Source organism: Elgaria multicarinata, chromosome 2, assembly GCF_023053635.1.
Source record: "Elgaria multicarinata webbii isolate HBS135686 ecotype San Diego chromosome 2, rElgMul1.1.pri, whole genome shotgun sequence".
NCBI lineage: Eukaryota > Metazoa > Chordata > Lepidosauria > Squamata > Anguidae > Elgaria > Elgaria multicarinata.
This window is the reverse complement of record NC_086172.1, coordinates 120,567,359-120,593,195: the sequence shown is the minus strand read 5'-3', so window position 1 is coordinate 120,593,195 and position 25,837 is coordinate 120,567,359. Positions and strand designations below refer to the sequence as shown.

At 46.0% G+C, this 25,837-nt stretch overlaps 2 protein-coding genes across 3 annotated transcripts in view; one reads left to right on the top strand and one right to left on the bottom strand.

Moving 5' to 3' along the window:
• Positions 1-9,323, bottom strand: part of LARGE2 (LARGE xylosyl- and glucuronyltransferase 2) — a 55,079-nt gene extending 45,756 nt beyond the window's left edge. Inside the window, exon 1 of the mRNA XM_063117457.1 lies at positions 9,262-9,323. The gene's annotated coding sequence lies outside the window, so the exon portion shown is untranslated. The remainder of the gene's footprint in view (positions 1-9,261) is intronic.
• A 250-nt stretch (positions 9,324-9,573) lies between these two features.
• Positions 9,574-23,898, top strand: PEX16 (peroxisomal biogenesis factor 16). 2 transcript variants are annotated; one of them, XM_063117462.1, is made up of 11 exons: positions 9,574-9,739; positions 12,134-12,169; positions 13,256-13,332; positions 16,617-16,750; positions 17,302-17,402; positions 18,538-18,618; positions 19,087-19,239; positions 21,202-21,274; positions 21,911-22,030; positions 22,211-22,275; positions 23,533-23,898. In XM_063117462.1, exons 1-11 carry the CDS (start codon positions 9,604-9,606, stop codon positions 23,589-23,591), a joined length of 1,035 nt encoding a protein of 344 aa, XP_062973532.1. In that variant the 5' UTR covers positions 9,574-9,603; the 3' UTR covers positions 23,592-23,898. The 2 variants fall into 2 exon arrangements, with proteins under 2 accessions (XP_062973532.1, XP_062973533.1); XM_063117463.1 differs by lacking the exon at positions 18,538-18,618.
• The last annotated feature ends 1,939 nt before the right edge of the window (positions 23,899-25,837 follow it).

The window sequence follows — 25,837 nt, the reverse complement described above, 5'->3', positions numbered from 1 at the left end:
TGGATATATAAAATGGCAGCTGCAAGCATCCCACATTTGCCACAGCCTCACTGTGGGTTAAATAATCCATGGTGGCCTGTTGTGTAGTGTGAACCAGACGTGTCCAGGATTGGAAGTCACAGAGCAACCTCTGATCAAGCCCATCAGAGGTTGCATATGCAAAATGGTGGCGGCACACACCACAGCAAATTGTTGGTTAATTAACTCCCTATTTGCCATGTTATGCCTGAACAGCCCCAATGTGTAGCTCTGTCTCTAGGTAAACTCTTCTTAAAAGCTCACAGAAATCCTTTGATGTAATACCAACTTTAGCAGAGGGACTAACCTTTTTGGAAATGAAAAGGAGCAGATGCTTACCTGCAACATTGAACCAAACATCACACATTGTCAAAGGAAATGTAATCCTCAGGCCAAGTTCTCCAGTAAATCCCTCAAAGCAGTCTTATCCATCAGAATAACACAGGGTTGCTAGCAATAAAGCAAGCTGGACATTCATGGGACCTGCATAGCCCTCTTTTTCATGGGAGTTTCTTCTGTGATGCAAAGAAAGATGAATGCATAATCTCAACTCCTCTTCATTACTACTACTAATTGCACAATTTGTGAACATTAGCAAAAACTTTTATTATGAGGCTAGGCACTGACAGAAAGCACTTGGATGAATGTATGAATGTATGTATGTATGGATTAGATTGCTTATAGAATTGATAGCAGGCTGCTAGATAGTAGTGCAGGCACTGTAAACTCCTGTGATAGTTAGCAATCTTAGAAGCGGTCACTTTAAGAAACTTTGCTGGAGCAAGGTTAGGCAGAGGCGGGGAAACACCACAAAATGATCTTACCGAAAATGCTTGTAGGTCATGTATCTAAGGCCAAATTTAGCAGCACCAATCTAAACAAAACTGTACATATTCAGAAGCCCTAGGTAGGACATACCCCAATGTAATTATACATGCATATGCCAGGCCTGAAGTGAATTCCTCCAAGTATGATTAAATCACTAGCCCACATGCAAGCCCAGGAATTTCTCAATCTTTTGAAAGACAATTTTGAGTAGCTATAAGGCTCCACACTTGTTCGCCCATCCCAAATCGCATCTTTTGGTATTCACAATGAGCTGTCTTAACCTTTTGTTTATAGCCCAGAAGACTATTGGGGCCACCTGGGAATTGTTCCCTCACCTCTTTCCATCTTTGTCATGCCAGACCTGCTATGCATTACGCCTTTGTGACTTTCAAGCCCTGGGTGTACTGGTTTACGCAGCTGCTGAAATCATTTTGATCTCCTAGCAAGATTCTAACCCATTTTTCAGAGAATGGCAAACATCAAAGTTCCGTGACCACCTTAGAGCCAGGTATCTCCTCCGCTCATCCTGGACAAGCTCAGATCTGTTTGCTTCCATCAGCCCCTGCAAGGCCAGACAGAACCACCAAGGGGCACTGTTGTTCTGCCCCCCTGCTCCACCATGTTTTTGTCCAAACTCCCCACATTCTGGATACCTAAGTTCTCACCTTGCCAAGGCAGAGATCCACTACAAACTTCTTTTTAAACTGACTTATTTTTCCTCTGAGACCCTAGGAGTTTCCACACACCGCAATCTTCAACTTCAGGAATGGGTTAAAACCAAAAAACAGTATCTTTCAAAGATCAATCCTATTTTCAAGAGGGCCTCCATTTACAAAGTACAGCCTCCTACTCTGCAGCCCTTTTTCCTATTGCATGTTGGGTGAGTGTATTTGGTCTGGTTTTGGGGAGGATTTGGTTGGAAGCCTAGCTGCTTTGAGCGGCCTTCCTTGGACAAATAGCAGAAAGATTTACTTTGGGTGACACGTAAGTAGTCAAGAAGAAGTGCCTGTGCTGCATCTGTGGATGAAAGATGCAAGCCTGCCTGCTTTTCCCAAAGGGAAGACAAGAGGAAGTGGACTGTGCACAAGGCACTGGAAATTATTTATTATTGCATTTATATCCCGCCTTTTCCCCCCCTGCAAGGAACCCAAGACAGTGTACATAACCCTCCGCCTCCTCTCCACTTTATCCTCACAACAACAACCCTGTGAGGTGGGTTGGGCTGAGAGTCTGTGACTGCCCCAAAGTCACCCAGTGGGCAGGGCCGGTGCCAGACTATTTTGCACCCTAGGCAAGGCGAGCTACTTGCACACACACACACACACAAAAATTGCCAACTTTGATTTTTAAGAACAGATGTTTTGTAGAAAAAACAAAAGGCACAAAACTTGAAACTGCTAAATTTATTTTAAATTGCAAGAATAAGTAATAATCAATTTTTGTTTATCTTTCGCAAATACAAAAGAAAATATTTTGGCACACAAATCATTTTGAACTAAAGGGCACTCGGTATAATGCATACTTCTGCCATTGGCAACACAACATTAAAACCTTTTACTTTGCACACCTTTAAGTACTACGCCCCTCTGAAGTCTGTGCCCTAGGCGGTTGCCTAGTTGGCCTAATGGTAGTGCCGGCCCTGCCAGTGGGTTTCCATGGCCAAGTGGGGACTAGAACCCAGATCTCCCGACTCCTAGTCCAACAATCTAGCCACTACACCGCACTGGCTCTCCATGTGTTAGCTATAGGTAACCTCATCCTATTCACCCCTTTTTGTTATTGCAACTATGCATTAAGACTAGCCTGATCATACCACCCACCATTCAGACAAGCCCCTAGGAAACCTTTCCCTCCTCCCTGCTCCTGCATGGTCAACCCAAACCTTTCTTTTTCTCTCCCAATAGTGTTAGGGCTCCATATTGGCCCAGCTTGGATGTTCTCTGCACTCAGAAGCCCAGCCCAGATGCTACATGCATGTCAATGGCCTAGTTCACACACTAAGAGAGAACTAAGCTAATTTCTCTACAACGTAAACTCAGTGCATGGAACCTCAGCTGATCCACTTCAAATATGCACATTTTGCTTGTATTCTGCTAATATTTTGATTTTTGTAATGAATGGTCTACCATCTTATTTTGCCAACTAATGTGTGTGCATTTCCAATTCTTGTGTGTTTAATAAATTCCCCATTTTAAGAAGCCCTCCCTCCCCGTGCGAGAGAGAGAGAGAGAGAGAGAGAGAGAGAATATCACTGGATCCCCTCCAGCCAAAACACACTAAGGTTAAAAGGACCCTTAACAAATGTGTGTCTTGAGAATGTGCACAAGTCTGTACACATGACTAGGGTAGCAATTTCAGTAATAGAATATAACTCAAAACAGGTGCTTAAGCAGGGAGACCAATAAATGGCAGCCTTCCCCAACCTCAACTCTCCCATGAACACATGTAATTTAAAATTTTAGATTGCAAGCCTCTAGGCAAGGTATCACTGTTTTATTTGTATATTTTGTACAGCACCAAGTACATTGTTGGTGCTATATAAATAATAATAATAATAATAATAATAATAATAATAATAATAATAATAATATGAAATACCACTGGAAAAGAGGCTGCTTCCCCTGCTCCCTTGCTTTTAGAATTCTTTGCAGGCCCCACTGGGCTATTTTCCATCTAGCTGCAAACCAAGACAGACTCCAAGAAGCCAAGTACTACCCTTTTATGTTGTTGCCAAGCTCAGATAACCTTTTAAGGTCACACTGGCTTAAAGTCCTGAGTTATCATCAAAGGAATGGAGAAAAATGAATGGGGGAAAATAATGCAATTACAGATACAGATGGAGAACATTCATTCTGGAAAACGTAGAATGAAACCTCTAGTGCACACTGAGACCCTGACACGCTAAGCCACGGTGGTTAAGCATTTTGAGCTAAACATTATGGCTTAGTGTGTTATGTGAACCATAACCTTGATTTAAACACACTCACTAACCTTTTGCTGCAAAAGGCTTAGCAGCCTAACCAAGGCTTAGCATGTTGTCTGAACAGGCCCTGAGAAGAGATCTAATATGATTTAGAAGCACTGGATACTTCTTCCCAAATCCTCACACAGTCATCAAAATTAGTTGCTTAATCATTTAATTAGTCAATTAAAAACCTTTTTAATCAACTAAAAAGGCAAACTGGTTAGGAAAATGCCTTATATTGATTTAAACCATTGGTTCATCTAGCTCATTATTACCTACACTGCCTGAAAGTGCCTCTCCAGGGTTTCAGACAGGGGTCTTTCCCAGCCCTACCTGAAGAAGCCAGGGATTGAATCTGGGACCTTTTACATGCAAAGCATGTGCTCTATTTAGGGAATATTTAACTATGGCCCTTCCTGCAATTAGGCTACTCATTTCAAAAACACATTTTACTTTTAGTATAAAAACATATTGTTATCAAAAAACCTGCCAGCTTCAGACCAAAGTAGGGCCATCTCACGTTGTCTCAAGTTCCACAAAGCTGGGAAATTGGAAGTTAAGGTTAAGTCCTTAATTGATATGCCCTGTGAACAGACGCGATGATGATGTACAATATCACAAATTGTGCTTGCTTGCAACTTATCTTCCATGCATCCATATCTTTGGTCAACAAAGATGCCCCATGTTGTCCTGGTTCTTACAAAACATCTAGCCTAATAAATCTAGCTACTCATGTAAGCAACAAACTGGCATGGGTCTACTCCCCCTATGAACCTATCCGCTCCCTTCAAAGGCTCTTCTCTGTGTGCCCCCTCCAAGAGAAGCTCAGGTGATGTTAGTATGGAAAAGCAGCTTTTCTATGATAGCCCTAAGTTTATGGAACACTTGCCCCAAGGAAGCTCATCTGGCACTGACACTGTCATCTTTTCAATACTAGGCAAAGATGTATCTGTCTTCAGCATGTTTAAACTTGCTGTACCTGTTCAACTTTTGCACAATTGTAAACTTCATCAGGTAGATCATGGATGCTAGGTTTCCAGCTATTAGCTCAACAGCTGTCATTTTTATAAGCAGTAAAATTATGAGGCTTATAATGGTGGAACCTTGGTTTTGCAATTCACCTTAAGTAAAGTGACTCTCCCATGCTCCTTTAATAAAAACTGAAGATAGCAGGGGCCATCTTAGAAGAGACTTTCGCTTAGCCCACCCATGCAGTAGGAAATGTTTCATCTAAATATGGCACCTCCTGTGACATATACATGCATCATCTAACACCAAGTATGGTTTTTTCTTCAAAAGTATTGTTAATCACATCCCAGATATATACAGATATGATTATTCATCTGATTAAACAAATCGTAAGTTGATTTGATTAATCAACTAAGGTGTTGTTTGTTTAGTTAGGTGTCAAAATGCATCAGAGGAAGCTGCTTTTTAATACTCTGAGATAATCTGCCCAAGCACCTAAAATAGCATAAGGTGTGATATGTTTACACATGTTCAGAATGGATCTTTTAAAAACTCTCTGGAGCCCACATCATATTTGCAACCTGAAAGGATTGTATGTATTTGCAGGATATGACAGCTCAAATAAAGTTTGTTCTGCAATCGTCACTGATACAAGGCTTCATATTTTACCAAGTGGGATGAAGTTAAAAGTCTTTGGGGTTTAATATAATTGAAAGATACGGATGTATAGGTGCATGGCAGACAATTGTGAATACTATTTATTCAGGTATACAAGACCTTCCCTCTCTCTCCTCTCCAACCACAAAGAAAGCTCAAGAAGTAATATTGCAAGAGCCTCCTGGAAATCCCAACTTCTGCCACACGTAGGCGCCTGCCTCACTTCTCTGGGCAGCTGGTTATGCTATCAGAAAGTCAGGTGGCCATGCTCCCTGCAACCTTTTGCCATAGATTTTCATGCATTCTCCAGGGACGTTCAGCTACATAATCCTTCATGTTTCCAGTGCCCCTCAGCACTCCCCTTTAGTTCTTTTTTCACAAATGAAAAGCAGAGACACTTTCAACTAATTCAGTGGTGGGGACCCGTACCCCTCCAGATATTACTAGAGCCTCACTATCAAATGACGATTGGCCATGTTGGCTGGGGCAGATAGGAGTTGGAATCCAACATCTGGAGGCCACACATTCCCCATCCCTGAACTAATTAAACTTTCTTACATAAATACACTTACATCTATTTGAGCCTACTTAGGTTCCCCTCCTCCATCATTTAGAAGCAAAGAAATTTGGGAGGTTCGCTCCCAACTTTCTGGAAGTATGTTCAGTGCTGGTGGAACACCAGCAATACTAAAGAACAAATCTCTTCTGGCTTTTTTTTTCCAAATTGAACAGGCAGAGTTGGCAGGTGGCACTTCATATAAGTTCAGCACAATCCTATGCAACGTATGTGAAAGCAATTCCTGATCCTCCTTGTTCACTTGGTAATCTTTTTCTTTTAAAGTTCTGTAGTGGGGTAAGGGGAGTTCTCATTTGATACTCCTGTTTTAGTCTATTTTAACTGTAGATTGTATTACAGAATTGAGAACAGATTAAAAATAGTTCAGCAGCTGCATAAAGTGGGCTTTTGCCCAGAAAGTTTATGCTGTAATAAATGAGATACAGCTTGATCCTATCCATAGTTAGTCAGGCGTAAGTGCCAGCTTTGTATCAATAGTGATTAATGTTACGCTATAACCAGAGAAACAAGGAAGCTCACTGAGTGACCTTGGGCCAGCCACCTTCTTTCAAGTCTAGCCTATCTCATCAGTTGGGAGGATAAAAGGGCAGGGGGCAAGTGCAGAGAACCGTGTACAGTGTCCTGAACTCCTTGGAAGAACAGGATAAAATGTAATAAATGTGAGTATGCATAGAATTGCAATTCAGTCATACCCAATATTATTTGGCTTGTATTTTATTCTTTTAACCTTTCATAATCTAGAGCACGTTGGTTATTGGGCAGATTAAAAACGTCCAGTGTTTATTTATTCAGAGAGGCATGCCTAACTCTGCAAAGAAATAAAATTTGTTTTTAAGATTCCACAAGTTCCTTACTCTTTTTTGTAGCTACAAAACCTTAACCACTTTTATTGCCTCCACCTCTGTATATTACTTTCAAACGAAGTAGGAGTACTTCAGAAAGGACTGATATACAGTGCTCCCTCGATAAGCCCATTTCTTCTTGTTACTAGGGAACAGGAAAATGAAAAAGAACACTTAAAAAATAAAGACAAGCACCAACAACTTAAAAGGGTGAAACTTGGGAAGAGAGAGGGGTTTCATGAGGTTTGTCCTAACAGAAGATGGTGTGATCAGGGTGGTCCTGGCACACAATTGCAATACAAACAGAGATGATAGGAGGGGTACCTATCGCTAACACACACTTCAATTTCCAGCACTTTGTTCACAGTCTGCTTTCTCTCGTCTTCCCTTTGGGGAAAGCAGGCTTGCATCCAGAGATGCAGCACATGCCCTTCCTAGCTACTTATGTGTCACAGAATTCCTCTAGAGCAGAAGGGGGCAGAAAGTAGACCTCCAGGTGTTTTGGATCTCAACCCCCAGCCTTTGTGACTATTGGCCATGCTGGCAGGGGCTTGTGAGAGCTTAAGTCCAAATCATCTAGAGACCTACTTTCTGCCCACCCCTACTCTCAGAGATACAAAAAATATCTTAGGGCACAATCCTATGTGTATTTAGACAGAGAAAAATCTTGCCACTGCCAGCACTTCACAACCAGCTGGGAGTCGTAGGAAGTTTTTCTGTTTAAACACGCATAAGATTGCACTCTTAAGGAGACATTTCACTGAAGACTCATGTCTTTTCTCCACTTCAAGCATTCGCAAGGTTCATTTTCCATGGGTTAAAATCCCTGGTCAACCAGGATGCTCACTAGACTAGTGGTATCACTGCTTTTCAGAGCCATGGTGCTACTGAGTTGCTACACTTGTAAGCTGTAAAATATATTTATTTATTTATTTATTTATTTATTACATTTTTATACCGCCCAATAGCCGAAGCTCTCTGGGCGGTTCACAAAAATTAAAACCACAGTAAAACACCCAACAGTTTAAAACACAATTACGAAATACAGTATAAAAAGCGCAACCAGGATAAAACCACACAGCAAAGTTGATATAGGATTAAAATACAGAGTTAAAACAGTAAAATTTAAATTTAAGTTAAAATTAAGTGTTAAAATACTGAGTGAATAAAAAGGTCTTCAGCTGGCGACGAAAGCAGTACAGTGTAGGCGCCAAGCGGACCTCTCTGGGGAGCTCGTTCCACAACCGGGGTGCCACAGCGGAGAAAGCCCCCAATATATTGAGAAAGCTCAATATATTATGAGCTTCCTTGAGCATATTCAGAATGAATTCACCACTGAGTAGCCATAGACTTGAATTTAGCCCAGTAAAGAAGGATTAGATGCAGAGTTTACAAGCAGTCTGGAACCTTTAGATATCTCTTATTAGAACTTAGCCAGTACACAGGAGACTCAATGGCTCACACCCTATCTACTTGAAAGTAAGATACATTGATGTTAGCGAGATTTATTTCCAAAGATGCATGCTTAGGATTGCAGCCCTGCATATTCTAAATACATAAATGGCATCCGATGAAGCAGACAAGTGTCCATGAAAGGTTATGCCAGAATGTGCTATTCCTTAACGTGCCACAAAACTCTTTGTTATTCTTGCTGCAACAGACTAACACGGCTAACCCCTCTGGAAATAAATAAAGCGGTGCGATCAGCACAAAGGAGGGAGGGGGAAACGCCGATTTCTGACGTAGCAGTTACTTGAAAGGGAACTATCACTATTGCCAGCAATAGAACTCTTACTCCAGCTGGAGCTATTATTACTTCGGGTTTTAACGCATGGCGCCACCAAACGGCGTGCCAGGCGCTGCATGTTAAAATAACACTAGGAAACGGAAGGCACCTTGTTCTTTTTTTACCTTTCAGGGACAGGAGGTAGCCTCCGTCCGCGGGGTGGGGGGAGAGGGGGTCATATTAAGATGTGAGGAAGGGAAGAAGGGGGTGGTGGATTCTTTCCCAGCCTGCCTCTCATTGTTGCCACACACGCACCCCAAATGCCCTCTCAAAAACGGGGTTGGCCAACTGGCCACCTGCTGCAGGCGTCAAGAGGAAGGAGGGGCGACGCCGCCGCCTGGCACATCCTCCCCGTCCAGGCTCACGTCCACCACACGCTTTCCCCAGCCCGTCACGCCAGAGCTGCGCCCGCCGGCGAGGCGCCTGCTGCAAGCCAGAGGTAGCCACCACGGGAGGCACGGAGGAGCAGCAGCCGCTGCACCAAGCTCCGACTGCTTCCTCAGCCGGGTCTCACTGAAGAACGGGCTGCCTGTCCCTCAGCAGCCAGCCCTGGAGAGGCGGGAAGCCCCCGGGCGTTCTCTGCAAGGAGCCGGCGACGGAGCGCGCCCGCAATACTCACGCCCGGCTGAGGGGCGCGCTGCACTCGCGCTCTCCTCTCCGCCTTCTGCCTCAGCCCTTTACAGTGCCAAACCTCTCCTCCAAGCCGGCGCCCGCTCGTCTGAGCCGCTCTGCGCTCAGCTCATTTGCCCTGTCTCGTTCTTTCGCTCGGCGCTCGACTCGCTTCGTCTGCAGATCAGGCGTTGCGCAAGCGCAGCGTTGGGGGGAAGAGAGGGAGAAGGAGAGGGGGCGCGGCTCAAGGAGATCAAAGCCCGACCCGGAAGCGCGCGTGCGCGGTCTGGAGTCCTCGGAGCGGCTTGGAAGCGGGGCGGGGGGAGCGGGGCGTCTCTCTTTCTGGGCAGCCATGGCTGGATCCGCGCAGGGGCCGCTAGGGAGGCTGCGGCACCTGTGCGCCCGCTATCAGGATTACGTGAAGCGGCATCCGGCGGCCACTGCCCAGCTAGAGAGCACCGTGCGCGGGCTCTCCTACCTGTTGCCAGGTATGATGGGGGCAGGATGACCCTGGGAGAGGGAAAGCGCGGGGAGGGGGGCCCCTGAGCCTTCCTTCTCCGTCCTGCCAGTAGTTGTGGGGCAAGCTTCCTACGCGCGTGTCTTGCTTTGATTCCCCCATTCCTACCTGGCAGGAGTCGTGTACAGTACATAAGTTTCCCCCAGCTCGGAAGCATACGGTGATGCGGAGAAAGCGTCACCTGCTGTACTTCTGCCTGCCACACAGCTGTCAAATAAATGGGAGCTCTGCCTTGATAGAAAGTGGCAGCCTGCAACGGCAGAGGAAATGGCTGTTGTGTCACTTCTCCTAATCCAGCCGTCCCCCCACCAGATGTGTTGGACTACAAGTCCCATCATTCTCCAGCCAGTACAGCCATGGTGGGCAGCACATTGGGGAAGGTTGTCTTCATCTTTTGAGCGTTGCTCTAGATTTTGAGGAGAGTTCTTTCCTCCGCAGCCTGTTATTGGACCCAGGGGTGGGGCGGGGTTGTGGGATTTTTGTAACCAGCCTTTTTCACTGCAGTCTGCAGCTTTATCTAGTACGTGTCAAGTGCTTGCAGCATCCAAGCCAAATCACTAGTTGAAGACACTCCCATTTAGAAAGTGCTCAGATTACACTGGGTGCTGCAGGATAGCTCTAATCCTTTGCTCTCAGCTGATCACTTTGGTTGCAGCCTTGAGTAGCAGTAGGGCAGGTTGCTTTCCAATCCATAAGAACCTAAAAAGAGCCCTGCTGGATCTGACCAAGGTCTAGGGCATCATAGTGCTTCCATTCCTGGCAATGGAATGAGCGGAAGTGCAGCACTAGTATTGGATACTGCCCTCCCACCCCCAATTAAAAGCTTCAAACACACTAGCCTGTTCTAGCTCTACAGTGTCCTATTTGAGTCTGAGTAGAACTATACACAGTATTCCTGATGTGAAAACACTGTTGATAAAGGTGTTGGGATACATGCCAGTTTATTTTTATTCCCCACCCCACCCCAGTCCCAAACAAGAGCTTTTACTCTTTTGCTGTGTAGATATTACAACACAATCCCAACATCTCTTTCTGGGATTGTCACAACCAGTTCAGACTTACATCGGTATGTAGGTGATATTGGGATTTTTTTGCCCCTTATGTGCATCACTTAATATCTACTTAAAACTGAATTTCCCTCACCATTTTGTTATTTGGTGTTGAGAAATCATTTTGGAGTTTATTCCTAGCGTACTAAATAATTGTGTTTAAAATAATTCTGTATCACCCGCAAACTTGGCATGTCTGTTTATTCGTCCCATCTGCTTCCTGTTCTTCGATCCATAAGAAGGCCTTTCCTCTTGTCCCATAGTTTAAGTTTTCTGAGGAGCCCATGGTAAGGGAAAGCTCTTTGAAAGTCCAAGTAGAGAATGTCTACTGATCACCCTTACCCCGACTGTCACAGGTTTGCCTGCTGGAGGATGTGGTGGTCACAGGATGGTGTAATGTAATTCGGTTAAAATGATCTCTCGTTTGGTACACAATATATGGAGTCAAGCAGAAAAAGTACATTCCTCCACCCACAGGAATCTGTTTTCAATCTCTCTTCCATATAAGGCCTCCTCCGGGTTTCTTTTCGTTAAGTAGGGTGGTGATGGAACCAAATGGTTCCAAGATATTTGTTTTATGTGTTTATTAAAAGGGTCCCCAATGTGATATACAACTTTAAAAACAACTCCACATGAAAACCATTGTTGTTATTGCTTAAAAACAAACCATCTTTAAAACATTCAGAGAGTGGAGTAAAGCTGTTTAAAACCCTTCAAAATCCACCCTAATCAAAGACCTAAAACTAGGCAAAGATAGAGAGGGAATTCCTTAATCAGGGTGCTGCCACAAAAAAGGCCCTGTTCTGTGTTCCCACCAACCTAACCTCTCTTGGGGGTGACCTTTGTAGAAAATCTTAAATTATGGCCAGGTTCATATGGGAAGAGACAGTCTTTCTAATATCCTGGCACCAAATGATTAAGGTAGCAGGATCAAGAAACTATTGAAACCAAAACAAAGTAATTTGCCCATGGATCATCTGAAAAACAACAACAGTGTTTTTAAATTAGTTCTGACAATATTGTTGAAGCCATAGATTCACACTGGCCCCCGATATCTGTCAAATATAATGGAAAACCTAGGGCTACATTCCTAAAATGCTGTGATGAAAAAGATGGAAATTGACGAATCATGGTCTGTTACTAACTTAGAGAATATTTCCCACTGTTGATTTTAAACTCAGGGCAGGTTGAGCAACATGTTGGCGTCTTTGTGTAAGAGTAGTTTCAACTGCTATTCCTATGAGAAGACCTGTTTGGACTGTTTTCAAGAGAGTACGTAACAGTGGCTTATGTCTCACCTGTGCTTACTTTTCTAGGCCGGTTTTCTGACTCTCATGAACTCTCTGAGCTCGGTAAGTAGTGCTGGAGAATTGCTGTGGGGGCCCCAGAATTGTGTTATGTAGAGATTGTTGGGCTTTTTCAGGAGAGGGTGGCGTGAGAGGATTCTCTTAAAGAGAAAGAACAGGTGGAAGCTTAATCTGGCACCCTCCAGTTGTGTTGGAACTACAGCACCCATCATCCCCATCCAGCATGAGCATTAACCATGCCATCTGGAGACGATGGTGGCTGTAATCCAGCACATCTGGAGGGCACCAGGTTGGGGAAGGGTGGCTGAAAGAGGGATTCTTATTTATGTATTTGAAATATTTTTATGCTGCTCCTCAGAGCATATTTTTATGCTGCTCCTACATATTAAAAGGCTCCCAGAGTGGCTTGCATATCAACTAAACAAGATAATTCTTCCCAGTCTGTTGCAAAGTTTCATGTCTCTACATTGCTGGCTCTTTAGGTTTGAAACTGATATGACTGGCTTTGTTGATTAATGCTGGATTCAGTTAACTATCCTCCAAGCTTTTTAATATTGAATTTCCTGGGACAAATATTCCTGGGATCAATTCAGATTATTCATTGTCATGCAAACACTGTAAGTATTACTATACAGATCCCCCAAGTATCTGCTAGGGGACGGCTAATATCACTCTGAGAAAATGATGCTCAGCTCTCATAAATCTCACTCTTTTGTATACTTAATTTTTTTTTAAAAAAAATCTGGTCATACTTGATCTGTTTCGTTTCTGTTCATTCTTCTATCTTACTCTGAGGGACAGAATGTTTGCTTAGAGCTAGAAATATGGCTCAAGACAAAGGTATTCAGAAGAATATAAGCAAGATTATAACCATTTTGAAATAGTGTTCAGGATGATGAAGTTAAGAGTACTGATTGATGCATCATACGGAGGACAGGGTTGACCTTGACTGTGCTCTCGTTCCTTTGCACTGGAGTATGGAGCAGGGCCAAGGTTGCACATAATGGTAAAGATCTGCAGAGGTGGCAGTGATGACTGTTCTTACTGCAGCTTATCTTCTGAAAGAGACATTTTTTTAAAACCTGTGGTCTGTATTCTTGTTCTTCCTGTGCCTTTCTCCCCCTTCCTCAGTGTATTCTGCCTCCAATTTGCTGGTGCTGCTGAACGACTGGATCCTTCGGAAAGAGCTGCAGCAGTCGCTTCCTGTGGTAAGAATATTCTCTGTGCAAGAGGCAGGGGCGGTGCACAGTCTCTGTTTCCCATGCCCAGGGACTAGAACCTTGCTCTTGCTTTCCACTCCGTTGGCACATTCATTCTGAAGCTGCTGTCGTATTAAATCTTGGGCAGCTGCCAGCCCTTCCCGGCTTGCAAGCTGCAGCATGGGGAACTGCGCCACTCTGAAAGTTACCATGGCCTTCAAGCAGTCTTCTGACTTATACTGTGAGCGACGCCATTCACAATCCCCTCCCTTTTCCTTTTATCTGGTAACGTACAAGGTTCACTCCAGGATTCTGCAATGCCCTTTATGTAATTCCCTCTAGAGCAGGGGAAGCCCCAGTTTTATTTTCATTGAAATCAAGACTGTTTGTATTCCAGGTGGGCAGCACAGAATTCATAATCTATGAATTCTGACATAGATTATTTTTTCCTTCCCCAAGCATTTCCGCTTTTGGTTTGTCCTCAAATGCTCATGGGTTTAGGCAAATATCAGAAGTTGGGAGGTAACATTGAAGGCTTGGAGGTGAAGGGAGTACCTGTTCAGGCCTCAGGGGACAGTCAAAACATGATAGGATGTTGCAATTGGAATAAGCAAGTGGGGCCTTGCAATAAAATGTTGCAACACGGAGTCAGTCAGCATTTTGTGTTCACTGAGCATGCTCTGTCCTCATTGCACTGTTTTGGTTTTTCCCCCTCCATTTGGGAGTGGGATGGACACACTGATACCAAATCCCAGCTATATTGAAATCTTGGATATTGGCATTAATTTTTGTGGGCAGTTTCACTTATGTCCTTGGGACATTTAAAGTTAGCATCTCAGGGTAAACCAAGAAATGACCTATCCAGACCATGAGAGGTTCTCTGTACCCTTTTTATATTTTTGAGTGTTTTTCATTTCCAGCCACTCCATTCCACTCTCGCTCCCATCCAGTCCTCCCACCACCACATCTGTTCACATTCATCACTCCATGGATATTTGGAGAGAAGCCTTCCTTTTCTTAGAGTTTTTTTTTGTACTTCTGCAAACCCCCAGGATTATCCTGAGAATTTGCTAAGACCTCCCTTTTGTGTATGGGTTCTGCTCCCTGGGCTATGTAGGTGCAAGGCCTTTGAGAGCTGCATCAGGAATACAGCGAATGAGTATGCAGATCCATGGATGCACTTGTAACTTCCCGATTAGACTGCTGCAGTGCACTCCACATGGGGCTGCCCTTGAAGTTGACCCAGAAGTGCAAAATGCAGCAGTTAGACTGCTGATCAGTACATCTCACAAAAACCATATAACACCAGTCTTAAAGGAATTGCACTGGCTGCAAATACGCTTCCGGAATTCAAGGTATTGGTAATGATGTTTAAAGCCCTAAATAGCTTGGGACCTCGATACTTGAGGGAGCGCCTCTCCCTAAATCTCCCTGCCGGAGACCTGAGATCCGTTGGAGGAGCCCTTCTCCGTGCTCCACCAATGGGAGACATATACTACGGTGGGACGTGGGAGAGGGCTTTCTCTGTTGTGGCATCCCGGCTGTGGAATGCCCTCCCCCTGGAGGCCTGACTGGCGCCAGCACGGTCTTCATTTTAACAAAGACTTTGATGGCTAAATCCACCAAGCTTGCACATTGTTTTAACTGTTTTATTTGTTTTTTACTGCTTTTAATTTTTTTTTACTGGTTTTAGCTGATTAACGGTTTAATTTGATTTTAGCGATGTATATTGATTGTTTTATACTGTTTGTATAATTTTTTCTGTATGCCACCCTGAGATCCTAGTGCTAGAGGGAAAGAGGCAACTGTTTTAATAAATAAAATAAAGAAATAATTGTGCATAGCAATCCTATGCGCATTAGCTGCCTTGAGTGCCATTTTTGGGTAGAAATACAGGGTACAAATCAAATCAATCAATAATAAAATGTGTACTCAAAAGCGAGTCCCACTGTGCTCAATGGAGCTTGTAAGTATAGTTTAGGATTTGCAGAACTTGCATATTAACACAGTGTTCTGAATGCAGACCTTTCCCTCCATATAAACTGCTTTAATGGTACTGCTTTGTGCTATCCTAAGAAATGTGTTGCTGATTAACAAAACAATCCAGTCAGCCCAATGTTGCATACAAGGACACACACACACACACACGCACAGAGAAAGATTTCCTGTTAATTGCCCAAGAGCCAGTGTGGTGTAGGGAGTGTTGGACTGGGAGTCAGGAGATCCAGGTTCTGGTCCCCACTTGGTTGTGGAAGCTCAGTGGGTGACTCTGGGCCAGCCTACCTCACAGGGCTGTTGTTGTTCTGAGGCTAAAATGGAAGGGAGGAGGAATCCCTTGGATTCCTTCAGGAGGAAAAAGGGTGGGCTATAAATGTAATAAATAACTAAATATGTCCCAAGTTTTGCTTTAGTAAGTGTTCAGTTGCTTTGTATATAGCAGGGAGGTTGAAGCCTGAGGGCTGGATTAATTTTTGGAGAAGCACTCAGGGACCGCAGTCCAGTGTTGGGCCAAACTGGAGACTGAAGGGGTGGGGCCAATCACCAGCACAGTTTAGCTGACAGTTCTTCTGGCCAGTAACTAAGTCCCAGGAGAGGCTTTTCAAGCTCTTAGAATTTGGGGTGGGGAGGTGGCGACACCTGCATAACCCAAGAAACCATCCATGGAAAAGGGGGAGAGGGCGTGAGTCGGATTGGTGCCCCAGGTGAGCCGGATTTGGCCCACTGGAGAGAGGCTCAGCACCCCTGGTAGATGCGCTCATTTTGAAAAGCCTGGGTTCAGATAGCCCCTCTCCCTACAGCCCAGAGCACCTCTGGCAATAGAATAGAGCCAGTGTGGCATAGTGGCTAAAGTGTTAGACTGGGAGTCAGGAGATCCGGGTTCTTGTCCCCACTCAGCCATGGAAACCCACTGGGTGACTTTGGGCCAGTCACAGACTGTCAGCCCAACCCACCTCACAGGGTTGTTGTGAGGATAAAATGGAGATAAGGAGGATTATGTATGCTGCCTTGGGTTCCTTGGAGGAAAAAAGGCAGGATATAAATGCAATGATAAATAGATAAATTCTGTCTCTGAGTGATTGAAATTAGATGACTCTAATTGAGCTGCAGCTGGGAGGCTCGTATGAGCCGCAGCCAAATCCCTTGGTTGCCTTTGGGGGGAAGGCTCCTGCCCCATCACTCCTCTCAGCCCCCAGCAGAATCGCCTTGCTGAGATCTAGAGGGGCCTCTTGGCTGTACCTTGAAGCCAGCCAGATCATGTCACCTCTCACACTCGCCTGCCTCTTGCTTTGTAGCCCGTCCCCCAGCAGAAACTACTAACATGGCTGAGCGTCCTCGAATGCATGGAGGTCTTCGCCGAGATGGGGGCTGCCAAGGTGTGGGGTGAGACTGGCCGGTGGGCCGTCATCGTCCTCATCCAGCTAGCCAAGTGAGTGTTGAAAGGGGAGGAGGGGAATGTTGCATTGCGTGCTCGTGAGGACGTGGGCACAAGGGGTAGGGGTTTTTCGGTGGTGGGGGCAAAGGGCAGGGGCAGCACAAATGAGGTAGGGAGACTGCGCAGCAGATCCAACGCAAGGACGTGTGGAAGGACTTGCAACCTTGGTTCTGATCCTGTTTGCCAATTCCTGGGCCAAGCATCTGCTCAAAGGCACCCTGTTCCTTAATTCTGAGCATATGTCCACCTTCTTGAGCCACTGTTTTGCACCTGACCTTGGTCAGTGGATCTCTTGGTTGTAGTAAACCATGAAGTAGATCTGACAAGCCTGAAGTCGGCCCACCCCTGCTTTAGACAGCCGTCCCGACGTGACTCCATTTTGAGCCGTTAGTGGAGATGAGCAGTTTCCGAACAGGAATGCAGATACAAGGGTGGGTGTGCATTGGCTGCTGATGCAAAGCACAGGTGTGTGTGTATTTCTGAAACCTTGACTGTGAAGTGCCGGTGCCTGACGCTTGCACTCTGTGTCTTGCTCAAACCCGCAGAGCCATCTTGCGCCTCTTGCTGTTGCTCTGGTACAAAGCTGGCATCCAGACCTCTCCTGCCATTGTGCCGCTAGACAGGAGACAGTCATTGCAACAGCAAGGTAAGTCAAGGACATGGTACCGTTGCAATCATGTTGGCTTAGTCAGGAAGACTGAAATTATGCACGGGGTGCACAAGGATGATAGGGAGACATTTTCCTCCCTCTCTCATAATACTAGAACAAGCTGATTGGTGGGAGTTTCAGGACAGATAAAAGGAAGTGCGTCTTCACACACACACAGTTAAACTATGGAATTCCCTTCCACAAGTTGTAGTGATGGCCACCAGTTTGGATGGCTGTAAAAGGGGGTTGGATAAATTCCTGGAGGCAAAGGCTATCAATGGCTACTAGCCCTGATGGTTATGCGCTTCCTCCAGGATCAGAGGCAGTAAGCCTACAGCAGTTGCTGGGAAACATGGATAGGAGGGTGCTATTGCATCATGCTTTGTGAGTCCCTGGTCAACAGCTGGTTGGCTGTGGTGTGAACAGAGTGCTGGACTGGATGGACCCTCGGTCTGATCCAGCAGGACTCTTCTTGCGTTCTTAGTGGTGGGGAAGTGTGGCCCTGCGTATGTTGTTGGACTGCCTTTGTGCTTTGTTATATGGTGCCAGAAGGAGCCTCTGACTCTGTTTGTGCTCTATGGAATTCTTTTATGCCTGCTTTCCCCATTCTGGCACCCTCCATATGTTTGAACTACAACTCCCAGGATTCCTGACCTGTGGCCATGCTGGGTGCGACTGCTGGGAGTTGCTTTAGGCCCTGTCCTGTGGCTCAGAGGGGGTGAGACTCACAGTGTCCCTTTCTGCTGGAAGGCCACATTAGAACGTCGGAACAGTATTTTCTGGTGCCCTGCCAGGGCTTTGCTTAGTGCAGTGGTGGGGGACATGTGGCCTTGCAGATGTTGTTGGAATGTAACTCCCATCAGCCCTAGCCAGCATGGCCAAGGGTGAGGAATGCTGGGAATTGCAGTCCAACAATAGCTGCAGGGGAGCACATCCTCTCCCACTGGTTTATTCCCAGCAGCTTGCAGAGTGCCCAGTTAGAATGGGAGCATCACAGGTCCCCCATTCTTTGTAAGTTTACTGTTCTTGACTGGTGAGTGGATGAGCTGCCCTGAATAAATGAAAAGCTGCAAGGGGGGGGGCGGATTTCGCCCTGTCCTGGCCGTGGTCTTACGCGGTTGTCTCCTGACAGACGTGGAAGGCAACTCGATAGGGAAGGAGCAGATATACGTGGGGAAGCGCTCCAGCCGCGTCGTGAGGTCCCTCGATAGCAGTAAGTATCTTCTCTGACCATTTCTGTGTGTGTCTTTGTGTGCGCAAGGGCATTTCAGATACTAACCGCATTTTGTGGCATACTGTGATGCTGTTTGGATGATTAAACAGCCCACCATGGATTATTTAAGCCGCAGTGGGCTGTGGCACATTCCAGTGGTCATTTTGAATATTTAACACAGTGCCTGCAGCTTGTTGTGTCATCCCAACCTGGGGACTGTAGATTATGTGAGGCTTAAACAACAACAGACCATGGTTAGCTGAGGGTTGTTTAACCCTTGCGTAACCCACACTCTACAGGTCTCGACGTCATGACAGGCTGTGGATCCATCTTATTAAAAAAAACGCCACCCAGCATGCACTGGCATGTGCCACAGTAGGCAGCAGTGATGGAGCAAACTGGGTCTATGTGTGTTACTCATTAAAATTGTGCTCCCCATGCAAAACCGTACTTTTGCCTTAATTTCAGCCCCGTCCCTGCACTCCAGGCACTGGGGAGCACCTCAGCGACGGGAGGAGAACCAGAACCGAAGAGCAATGGAGCTAGACCAGCTCCCAACCCCTTTAGGCCTCCAGGAAACCATCACAGAGTCCATCTACGTTATCCGCCCCTTGCTCCACTGTATCCTACTCCCTTGGCTTTCATTGGATCTTGCAGTGTCTCCTGTGTGCCACCAGAGAGAGCTGCAGCCCCAGTGGAAAGCATCCATCCTCCTCCTTAATGTTGAGGGGTTGACTCTCCCAGGCAAGCTCTCGACTTTGCTTTAGTCCCTGGGCTGGAGAATCTGCTGCAGGTTCAGTGGAGTCGGTGCAGCTCAGGACATCGGCAAGGTACTTGGATGGGTTTGTGCAGCCGCTTCTGTACTGGATTCTTGCTCCTCTCAGCTTCTAATAACGGGCAGGGATGGAACATCCAGCTGGGCCAGGGAGGAGTTCACTGCCTCTTTGTAAGAGGGGTGGTCCCAGGCTGCCTGAAAGAGGCGGGGGCGAGACCTCGCCACCCTGAAACTGGAAGAACTCAACAACTCTAGGCAGGTGGCCAGTATTCTTTTCTTTGGCAAGGTCCTCTAGACAGTATAAGATGGGATTGATTATCTGGATTCATTTCAGTCAGGGTTCAAGCTGGGTTTTGGCACAGAAACAGCTGTGGTCGCCCTGTATGATGACCTACATTGGGAGAGAGGCAGGGGGAGTGTGACCCTGTTGATTCTTCTGGATACCTCAGTGTCTTTTGATGCCATTGACCATGGTATCCTTCTGGGAAACTGTCTGAGCTGGTACTGGGAGGTACAGAGGTTCCACTCCTACTTGGCTGGCTAGCTCCAGAAGTGGTCCTTTGGAGGATATTGCTTGGCCAGGTGGATTCTCCAGCATGGGGTTCCACAGGGATCAATTCTATCCTCCATGCTATTTAACATCTACCATCGGTATGCTGATGACACACAGCTCTACTTCTTGTCATCTTCATCAGGTGAGGCTTGCAACAAAGGGCTGGATAAGGGCTAATAAAGTGAAGCTCAATCTAGAGAAGACTGAGATTCTGTTAGTGGGTGGTTCTTCTGACCGGATGGAGGGTGTTCAACCTGTTCTGGATGGGGTTGCACTCCCTCTGAAGGAGCAGGTTCATAGCTTGTAGGTTCTCCTAGAACTATCTCTGTCACTTGAGGCTTAGGTGGCCTCTGTGGCACAGAGAGCCTTCTACCAGGTTTGACTGGTGGCCCAGCTATGCCTTCTCTGGAAAGGGATAACCTGGCTTCAGTAGTCTATGCTCTGGTAACCTTCAACCTACAATGTGCTCTATATGGGGTTGGACAATTTGGAGGCTGCCCACTTGTGCAAAACGCAGCAGACAAATTGATAGCAAGGGACCAGAAGGTCTGAGCATAAAACACAAGTTCTGGCCCATTTGCACTGGCTGCCTCTACATTTCTGAACTCAGTTCAAGGTGCTGGTCTTGACCTATAAAGCCTTAACAGCGCAGCACTGCAGTACCTGATGGAATGCCTCTCTCAGTAGGAACCTCCCTGTTCCCTACACTCAACATCTGATGCCCTCTTCCGAGTGACTTCACTGAGGGAGTTTCAAAGAATGGCAACAAGGGAGAGTTTCTTTTTGGTGGTGTCCCCCAATTGTGGAATAGTCTCCCCAGTGAGGTCCACCTGGCATCAGCATTGTCATCTTTCCAGTACCAGGTTAAGTCTTTATTCCCATGCATTTGATGGGTCTTTTTTTTAAAAAAAAGTGAGTTGTTTTTATTGTTCCTGGTATTTTAGTGCTATTATTTTAGCTATTTCAAATGATTTTAAATTTCTGTACGTTAAAGGTTTTGTATTATGTCTTATTATGTAGTATTTCAGGGTTCTGATTTTTTTTTATAAACCCCAGAGATTGTTGGCTATTGGTTGGTGTAGAAATGGATGGAAGGAAGGAAGGAATGAACTGACTTCTATTATTCCATCACAGCATTGATCTTAGTTGTAGCTGAGCTGCTCTAGCCTGTCTGGGTTCTTGAGGCTGCTTGGATGTTATTCTGCCCCCACAGGCTTCACCCCATGTCTGTCCATTCCTTAACGCATGTTCATAGTGATGAGTTTAGGGTTCTGGGGACAGAGATCTTGGAAACCCTGGCTCCTCTCAGCAACGTTGGATATCACAAGGTCAGTTTGGAGCAAAATGCTTCAGGGTCCTGGAGCCATTTTTTAAAAATATATGTTCGTAACCCAAGTATTTGTTTTTTTGACTCCTCAAGAGGTGCATTTGTCCCCCAGCTAAAACGGGAGAAGCTGGAACAACATTGGGGTTGATCTTTTGTAACAGAGGCTGCCTGTTTCTTCTTCTACTCTCTTTATGGTTCATGTTGAACCAGGATATAGCCCTGGAGCCTGGGCAGGATCTACACTACTGCTTTAAAATGGTTTATAACAGTAGTGACAACTGTTGGGGCCCAGGACACACACCACATACAGTTTTCAAAGTGTTATGTCCTGCTTGGTGTGGATCTCGCCCTGTTGTCAATCCAGGGCTCAGTTTTTGACCATAGAAGCAATAGAGAAGGTGATGGTGCCTCTGAGCATGTGCAGAGTTCCTCACTGTTGAAATTCGGCAGTAGGGTTTTCAAGCCAGAGAGTGTTATTCTCAAACCACTACCACCACCCCAGAAGGCTTGAGACCCAGAAGTGATTGGGAAAAGAGAAGGTCTCTTCTCATTGGAGGAATGAACATGGATTTTTGCTCAACATACACATACAGTACAGAAACCACCCCTTAAGGTTTCCCTGCTTCTCCTTCTGCAGCTTGAGCTTACTGAGCGACATGAAAGACCTCAACAAGCGTGAGCGTGCTGAGCTGAGACGCCGGACTGTCCTGCTACTGTATTACCTGCTGAGGTCTCCCTTCTACGACAGATTCTCTGAGCAAGTATCCCAGGCTGGCTTAGGCCCACTCCAGCAGAAACAAACCCCCACCCCACTCCATCCATAGGAAACTATGTGATTTCTGGCTGAGCAGGATGTCCAGCCCCAGCCCCCCAACCCCTCACTCTGATGGCTTTTTCCCTGGGCTCATTGCTTCTTTCTCTCTGTGCGTTCCTTTAGGGGCAGGATCCTCTTTCTGCTGCGCCTGCTGGCAGATTACGTCCCTGGAGTTGGCTTAGTCACCCGTAAGTAGATGGCTGCTGCTGTAATTGCTCTTTTCGAAGGAAGCCAATCAGGGTGAAGGAAACTGTAGAAGAAGATCCTCCCATCATGCTTGCGCCCCATCTGTATCTTTGCTCAAAGAGCCCTCTCTTTGGCTGAGGCTGAAATGAGGGACTGGTGAGATTTATAGAAAGAAACAGGGCTGGAAAAATCCCAGCTTTCAACACTTTTGATGCGAGCATCTAGGTAGTTTGAAAGACCTCCTCAGATCTTTATAGGGCCCAGCACCTCCAATCATTATGTTAGTGTTGAGGAATTTAAGCTATTCCTTTTGGGCTTGGATAAGTACAACCTTGTCTGGTACAGTGTAGCTCTACCACCTTTGCAAAGTTGTAAATACATTCTCTCTCTCTCTCTCTCTCTCTCACACACTCACACACACCCCTGCAAAGGTTAATAACATTTAGGATTTGGCATCTAGAAGAGCTTGTGCAAATTCCAGAGGAATAATAGTCTGCTCCAGCCAGGGTTTCCATTCTTTCCGTCAAGATATCAGGCTCCATACAGGGGACTCGGTTCTTAGGCCAGAGGTGGGGAATCTGTGGACCTCCGGATGTTATGGTCAGCCAGCACAGCCAACATGGGGATGATGGGGTTTGGAGTCCAAAAACATACGGAGGCCCAGAGGTTCCCCACCCTGATCACAGGGAACTGAGCGGTGATGTGGTGACAACGCCCCTGTCTTCAATGTGAAATTGGACCCTTTCACCCCTGCCCTCTAGCAAAGGCCCAGCTGTGGTTTTCCTATGCAGGCTGTGACCCACTAAAGGTTGGGAGAGAAGAAGGGGCAGTTTCAGAAGCATATTTGAGAGACTTACTTGCTAACATGTTACATTAAGGCAGGGATGAGGAACCTCCTTCAACCTGAGGGCCAAATTTGATTTTGGAGAAGGTCTTGGAAGCTGCATTCTGTTGTTGGGGCAACAGCATAGGGCCAAAAAATACCAAAACGAGGAGCATACTTTAGCTTAAAGCTCTTACTGACAGTAACTAAGCCTTAGGAAAGGCATTTCAACCTTCCAGCCAGGAAAGGACAAAATGTTTGGTTGTGCGAAAGGGGATGAGGCAGGGGAAGGGTGTGGGGGCCATTTGGGAAACCCCAGAGGGCTGGATTGGGACCCTAGAAGGGGGTTTGGCCCCCCAGGTCTGAGATTTCCCAGCCCTGCTGTAAGGCCTACCTTACAGTCTACTCTTAACATTCTTCCTCCCATCTCTTTCAGGGCCATTGATGGATTACTTGCCAGCCTGGCAGAAAATCTATTTCTACAACTGGGGTTGACGTGGCTTAACTTGAGCTATCACAGCCAGGGATGGACCGGCCTAAAAGCAGATTCTTGGGATGACAGGCTGGCTTTATACCAGAGGGAGGCCGCCGTGAGACTTTTAAAAACAACAACAGCACATGTGTTTCTACGGGTTATGCTAATGATTTCCAAGAGAAGAGTAACGGCTCTTCGACCATCTTTTTTTTTTCTTCCTTAAGTATCTTCTTGTGAACTCTGAACACTACAAAGACTGGGATTTAAAAGTACTTTGCTCTTCCCTTTTGCCTTCCGATATAACTGGTTTCAAAGATTGCTGGGGTGGGTGGGTGGGGGGTGGGGGAGCACAGACCCTTTTTGTATGCATTTTGTATGGCTATGAATTAATAAAGCCGGGAGACAGCGGTGCTTTTGGGCTAAATTGGCCTGGTGTCTTGAATGTCAGGACTCGAGCTGCAGGAAGTGTGCTCCCTCGCTGCCAGGCATTCTGGGCGCTGGCCAGATAGCAGAGAGTTTTCTATGGCGACTGTCAAGGCTTCATTTCTAGAGGGAGAGCAGTGAGAGCTGAAACTCGCCTGGGAGCCCCCACCCCCTTTTCTTGCATCGCGTATTCCAGAGCACGACAAGCCCATCACTGAAAAACAGCTTCAAGGCACAGATTAAGCCATTACTGCTCTACAAGCAACCCAATTATCCTTCCTGGCTACTCTACCAGACTTCTCTCCCTCTCTGTCTTTCCCAGCAAATGCCCAGCCAGGGAACTGAGCACCCCTTTGGCCAGCTCAGGTGGCCAGCCAAGAATGCTCTTGGGTGTGCTTTTCCTTGGCATCCTTCCAGCGGTCCATATGCCCACTCAGCTGGAGCCTGGTGTGCACCAGGAGGCTGTGGCTGCAGGCCTTTCTCTTCTGCCAGACCTGCTCAATTTCCTGCCATTCCCTTGAGGGTATTAAGTTCCATAGCTCATAGAGTGTCTTCGAATTTGCTTGTGCTGCTGCAAGGCTTTACGGAATTGCCAGCGGCAGAGGAGCTGGCATGCAGGGGGGCAAAAGCCTTGGCGAAGGGGTTGATGTTTGCTGAATTAGGTTCTCTGCAAATGGAACTTAAAAGCCAGCACTGATGCCCAGGTCAAATAAATTGGAGTTGTTGACCAAAGTGAGAGACACATTTTGTGTGTCTCACCCCCCATGCCGCCTCTACCTATAGCTTGTACTGCCTTCCTACTTGTTACCCACTGGCAATAAATGTTCCTTTTTTTGCTAAGGCCACAGACCTTGGCAAGAAGACAGGCCACAGTCTGAGTACGTCTTGAAGTCTCACCACTTTCAAAAGACAGCAGCCGTAGCCCCTCCATAAGTTAACAAAGGGATAGAAAAAACAGTCCTCCATCGGCCAACATTTTTCTACTTCCCCTGATATGGAGTGCATAAAAACATTTGCAGGAAATACAATTGCTTTCCTCATTGATGAAATTAGGGTTGTTGTTTTTTAGGGATGCACAAGAATTTTGTTTGAATTGTACAAGTGCACATTAGCGCTAACATGCACTTGGACAAGTGCAAATTTGCCCAAATCCCCCGCAAAGTAAAAAAAAAAAAAGGCCTGCAAATCTGCACAACTTGGAAAAAACTGGTCAGCTGTGGAATCTTTGTTGGAGTCATAGAAATCCGAACACCTTTGAATCCATTACAGATTACTCAGACGTCTCTACTTAGAGCAGAGAGATCTGTGAATGTGATGATAATCCTACCTGGTGCTCAGCAGATATGTTGGACTGCAACTCCCATTATCCCCAGCCAGCACTAGCTGTAGTTTTCTAACACTTTTAAAGGACAGACCCGTGTAGAGTTTAGAAGATTTCAGTAATCTAAAAGTAAGCCACTATACACCCTACAGTAGACTCCTGAAGCATCAACCCAAGCCCTAATGCTGTAAAAGAATAACCCTCAACCCTAAATGAACAGGGAAACAAAAGGGAGCAGACTGCATAGAAGAAAATGCGTTATTCTCACCCATATACATTTAGGTAATTCAAAGTGGGTCCTAATTCTAAGGATACCGAACCACAAGGCACCACCATGACTTTCTTCCAGGCCAACAACCTTCCTGGTACATAACGGAGCATTTCAGTTCTGCTAAGAAAGAGTAGCTGATAGGGAGAAAAACTGCTAGGAAGTGGAGATGGTGTTCTAGCCTGCATCTAATGAAGATTTGTCCAGGTGAGCTGAGACACCTTTTTGGGAGCAGTGTTTATGCCATCTCCAGG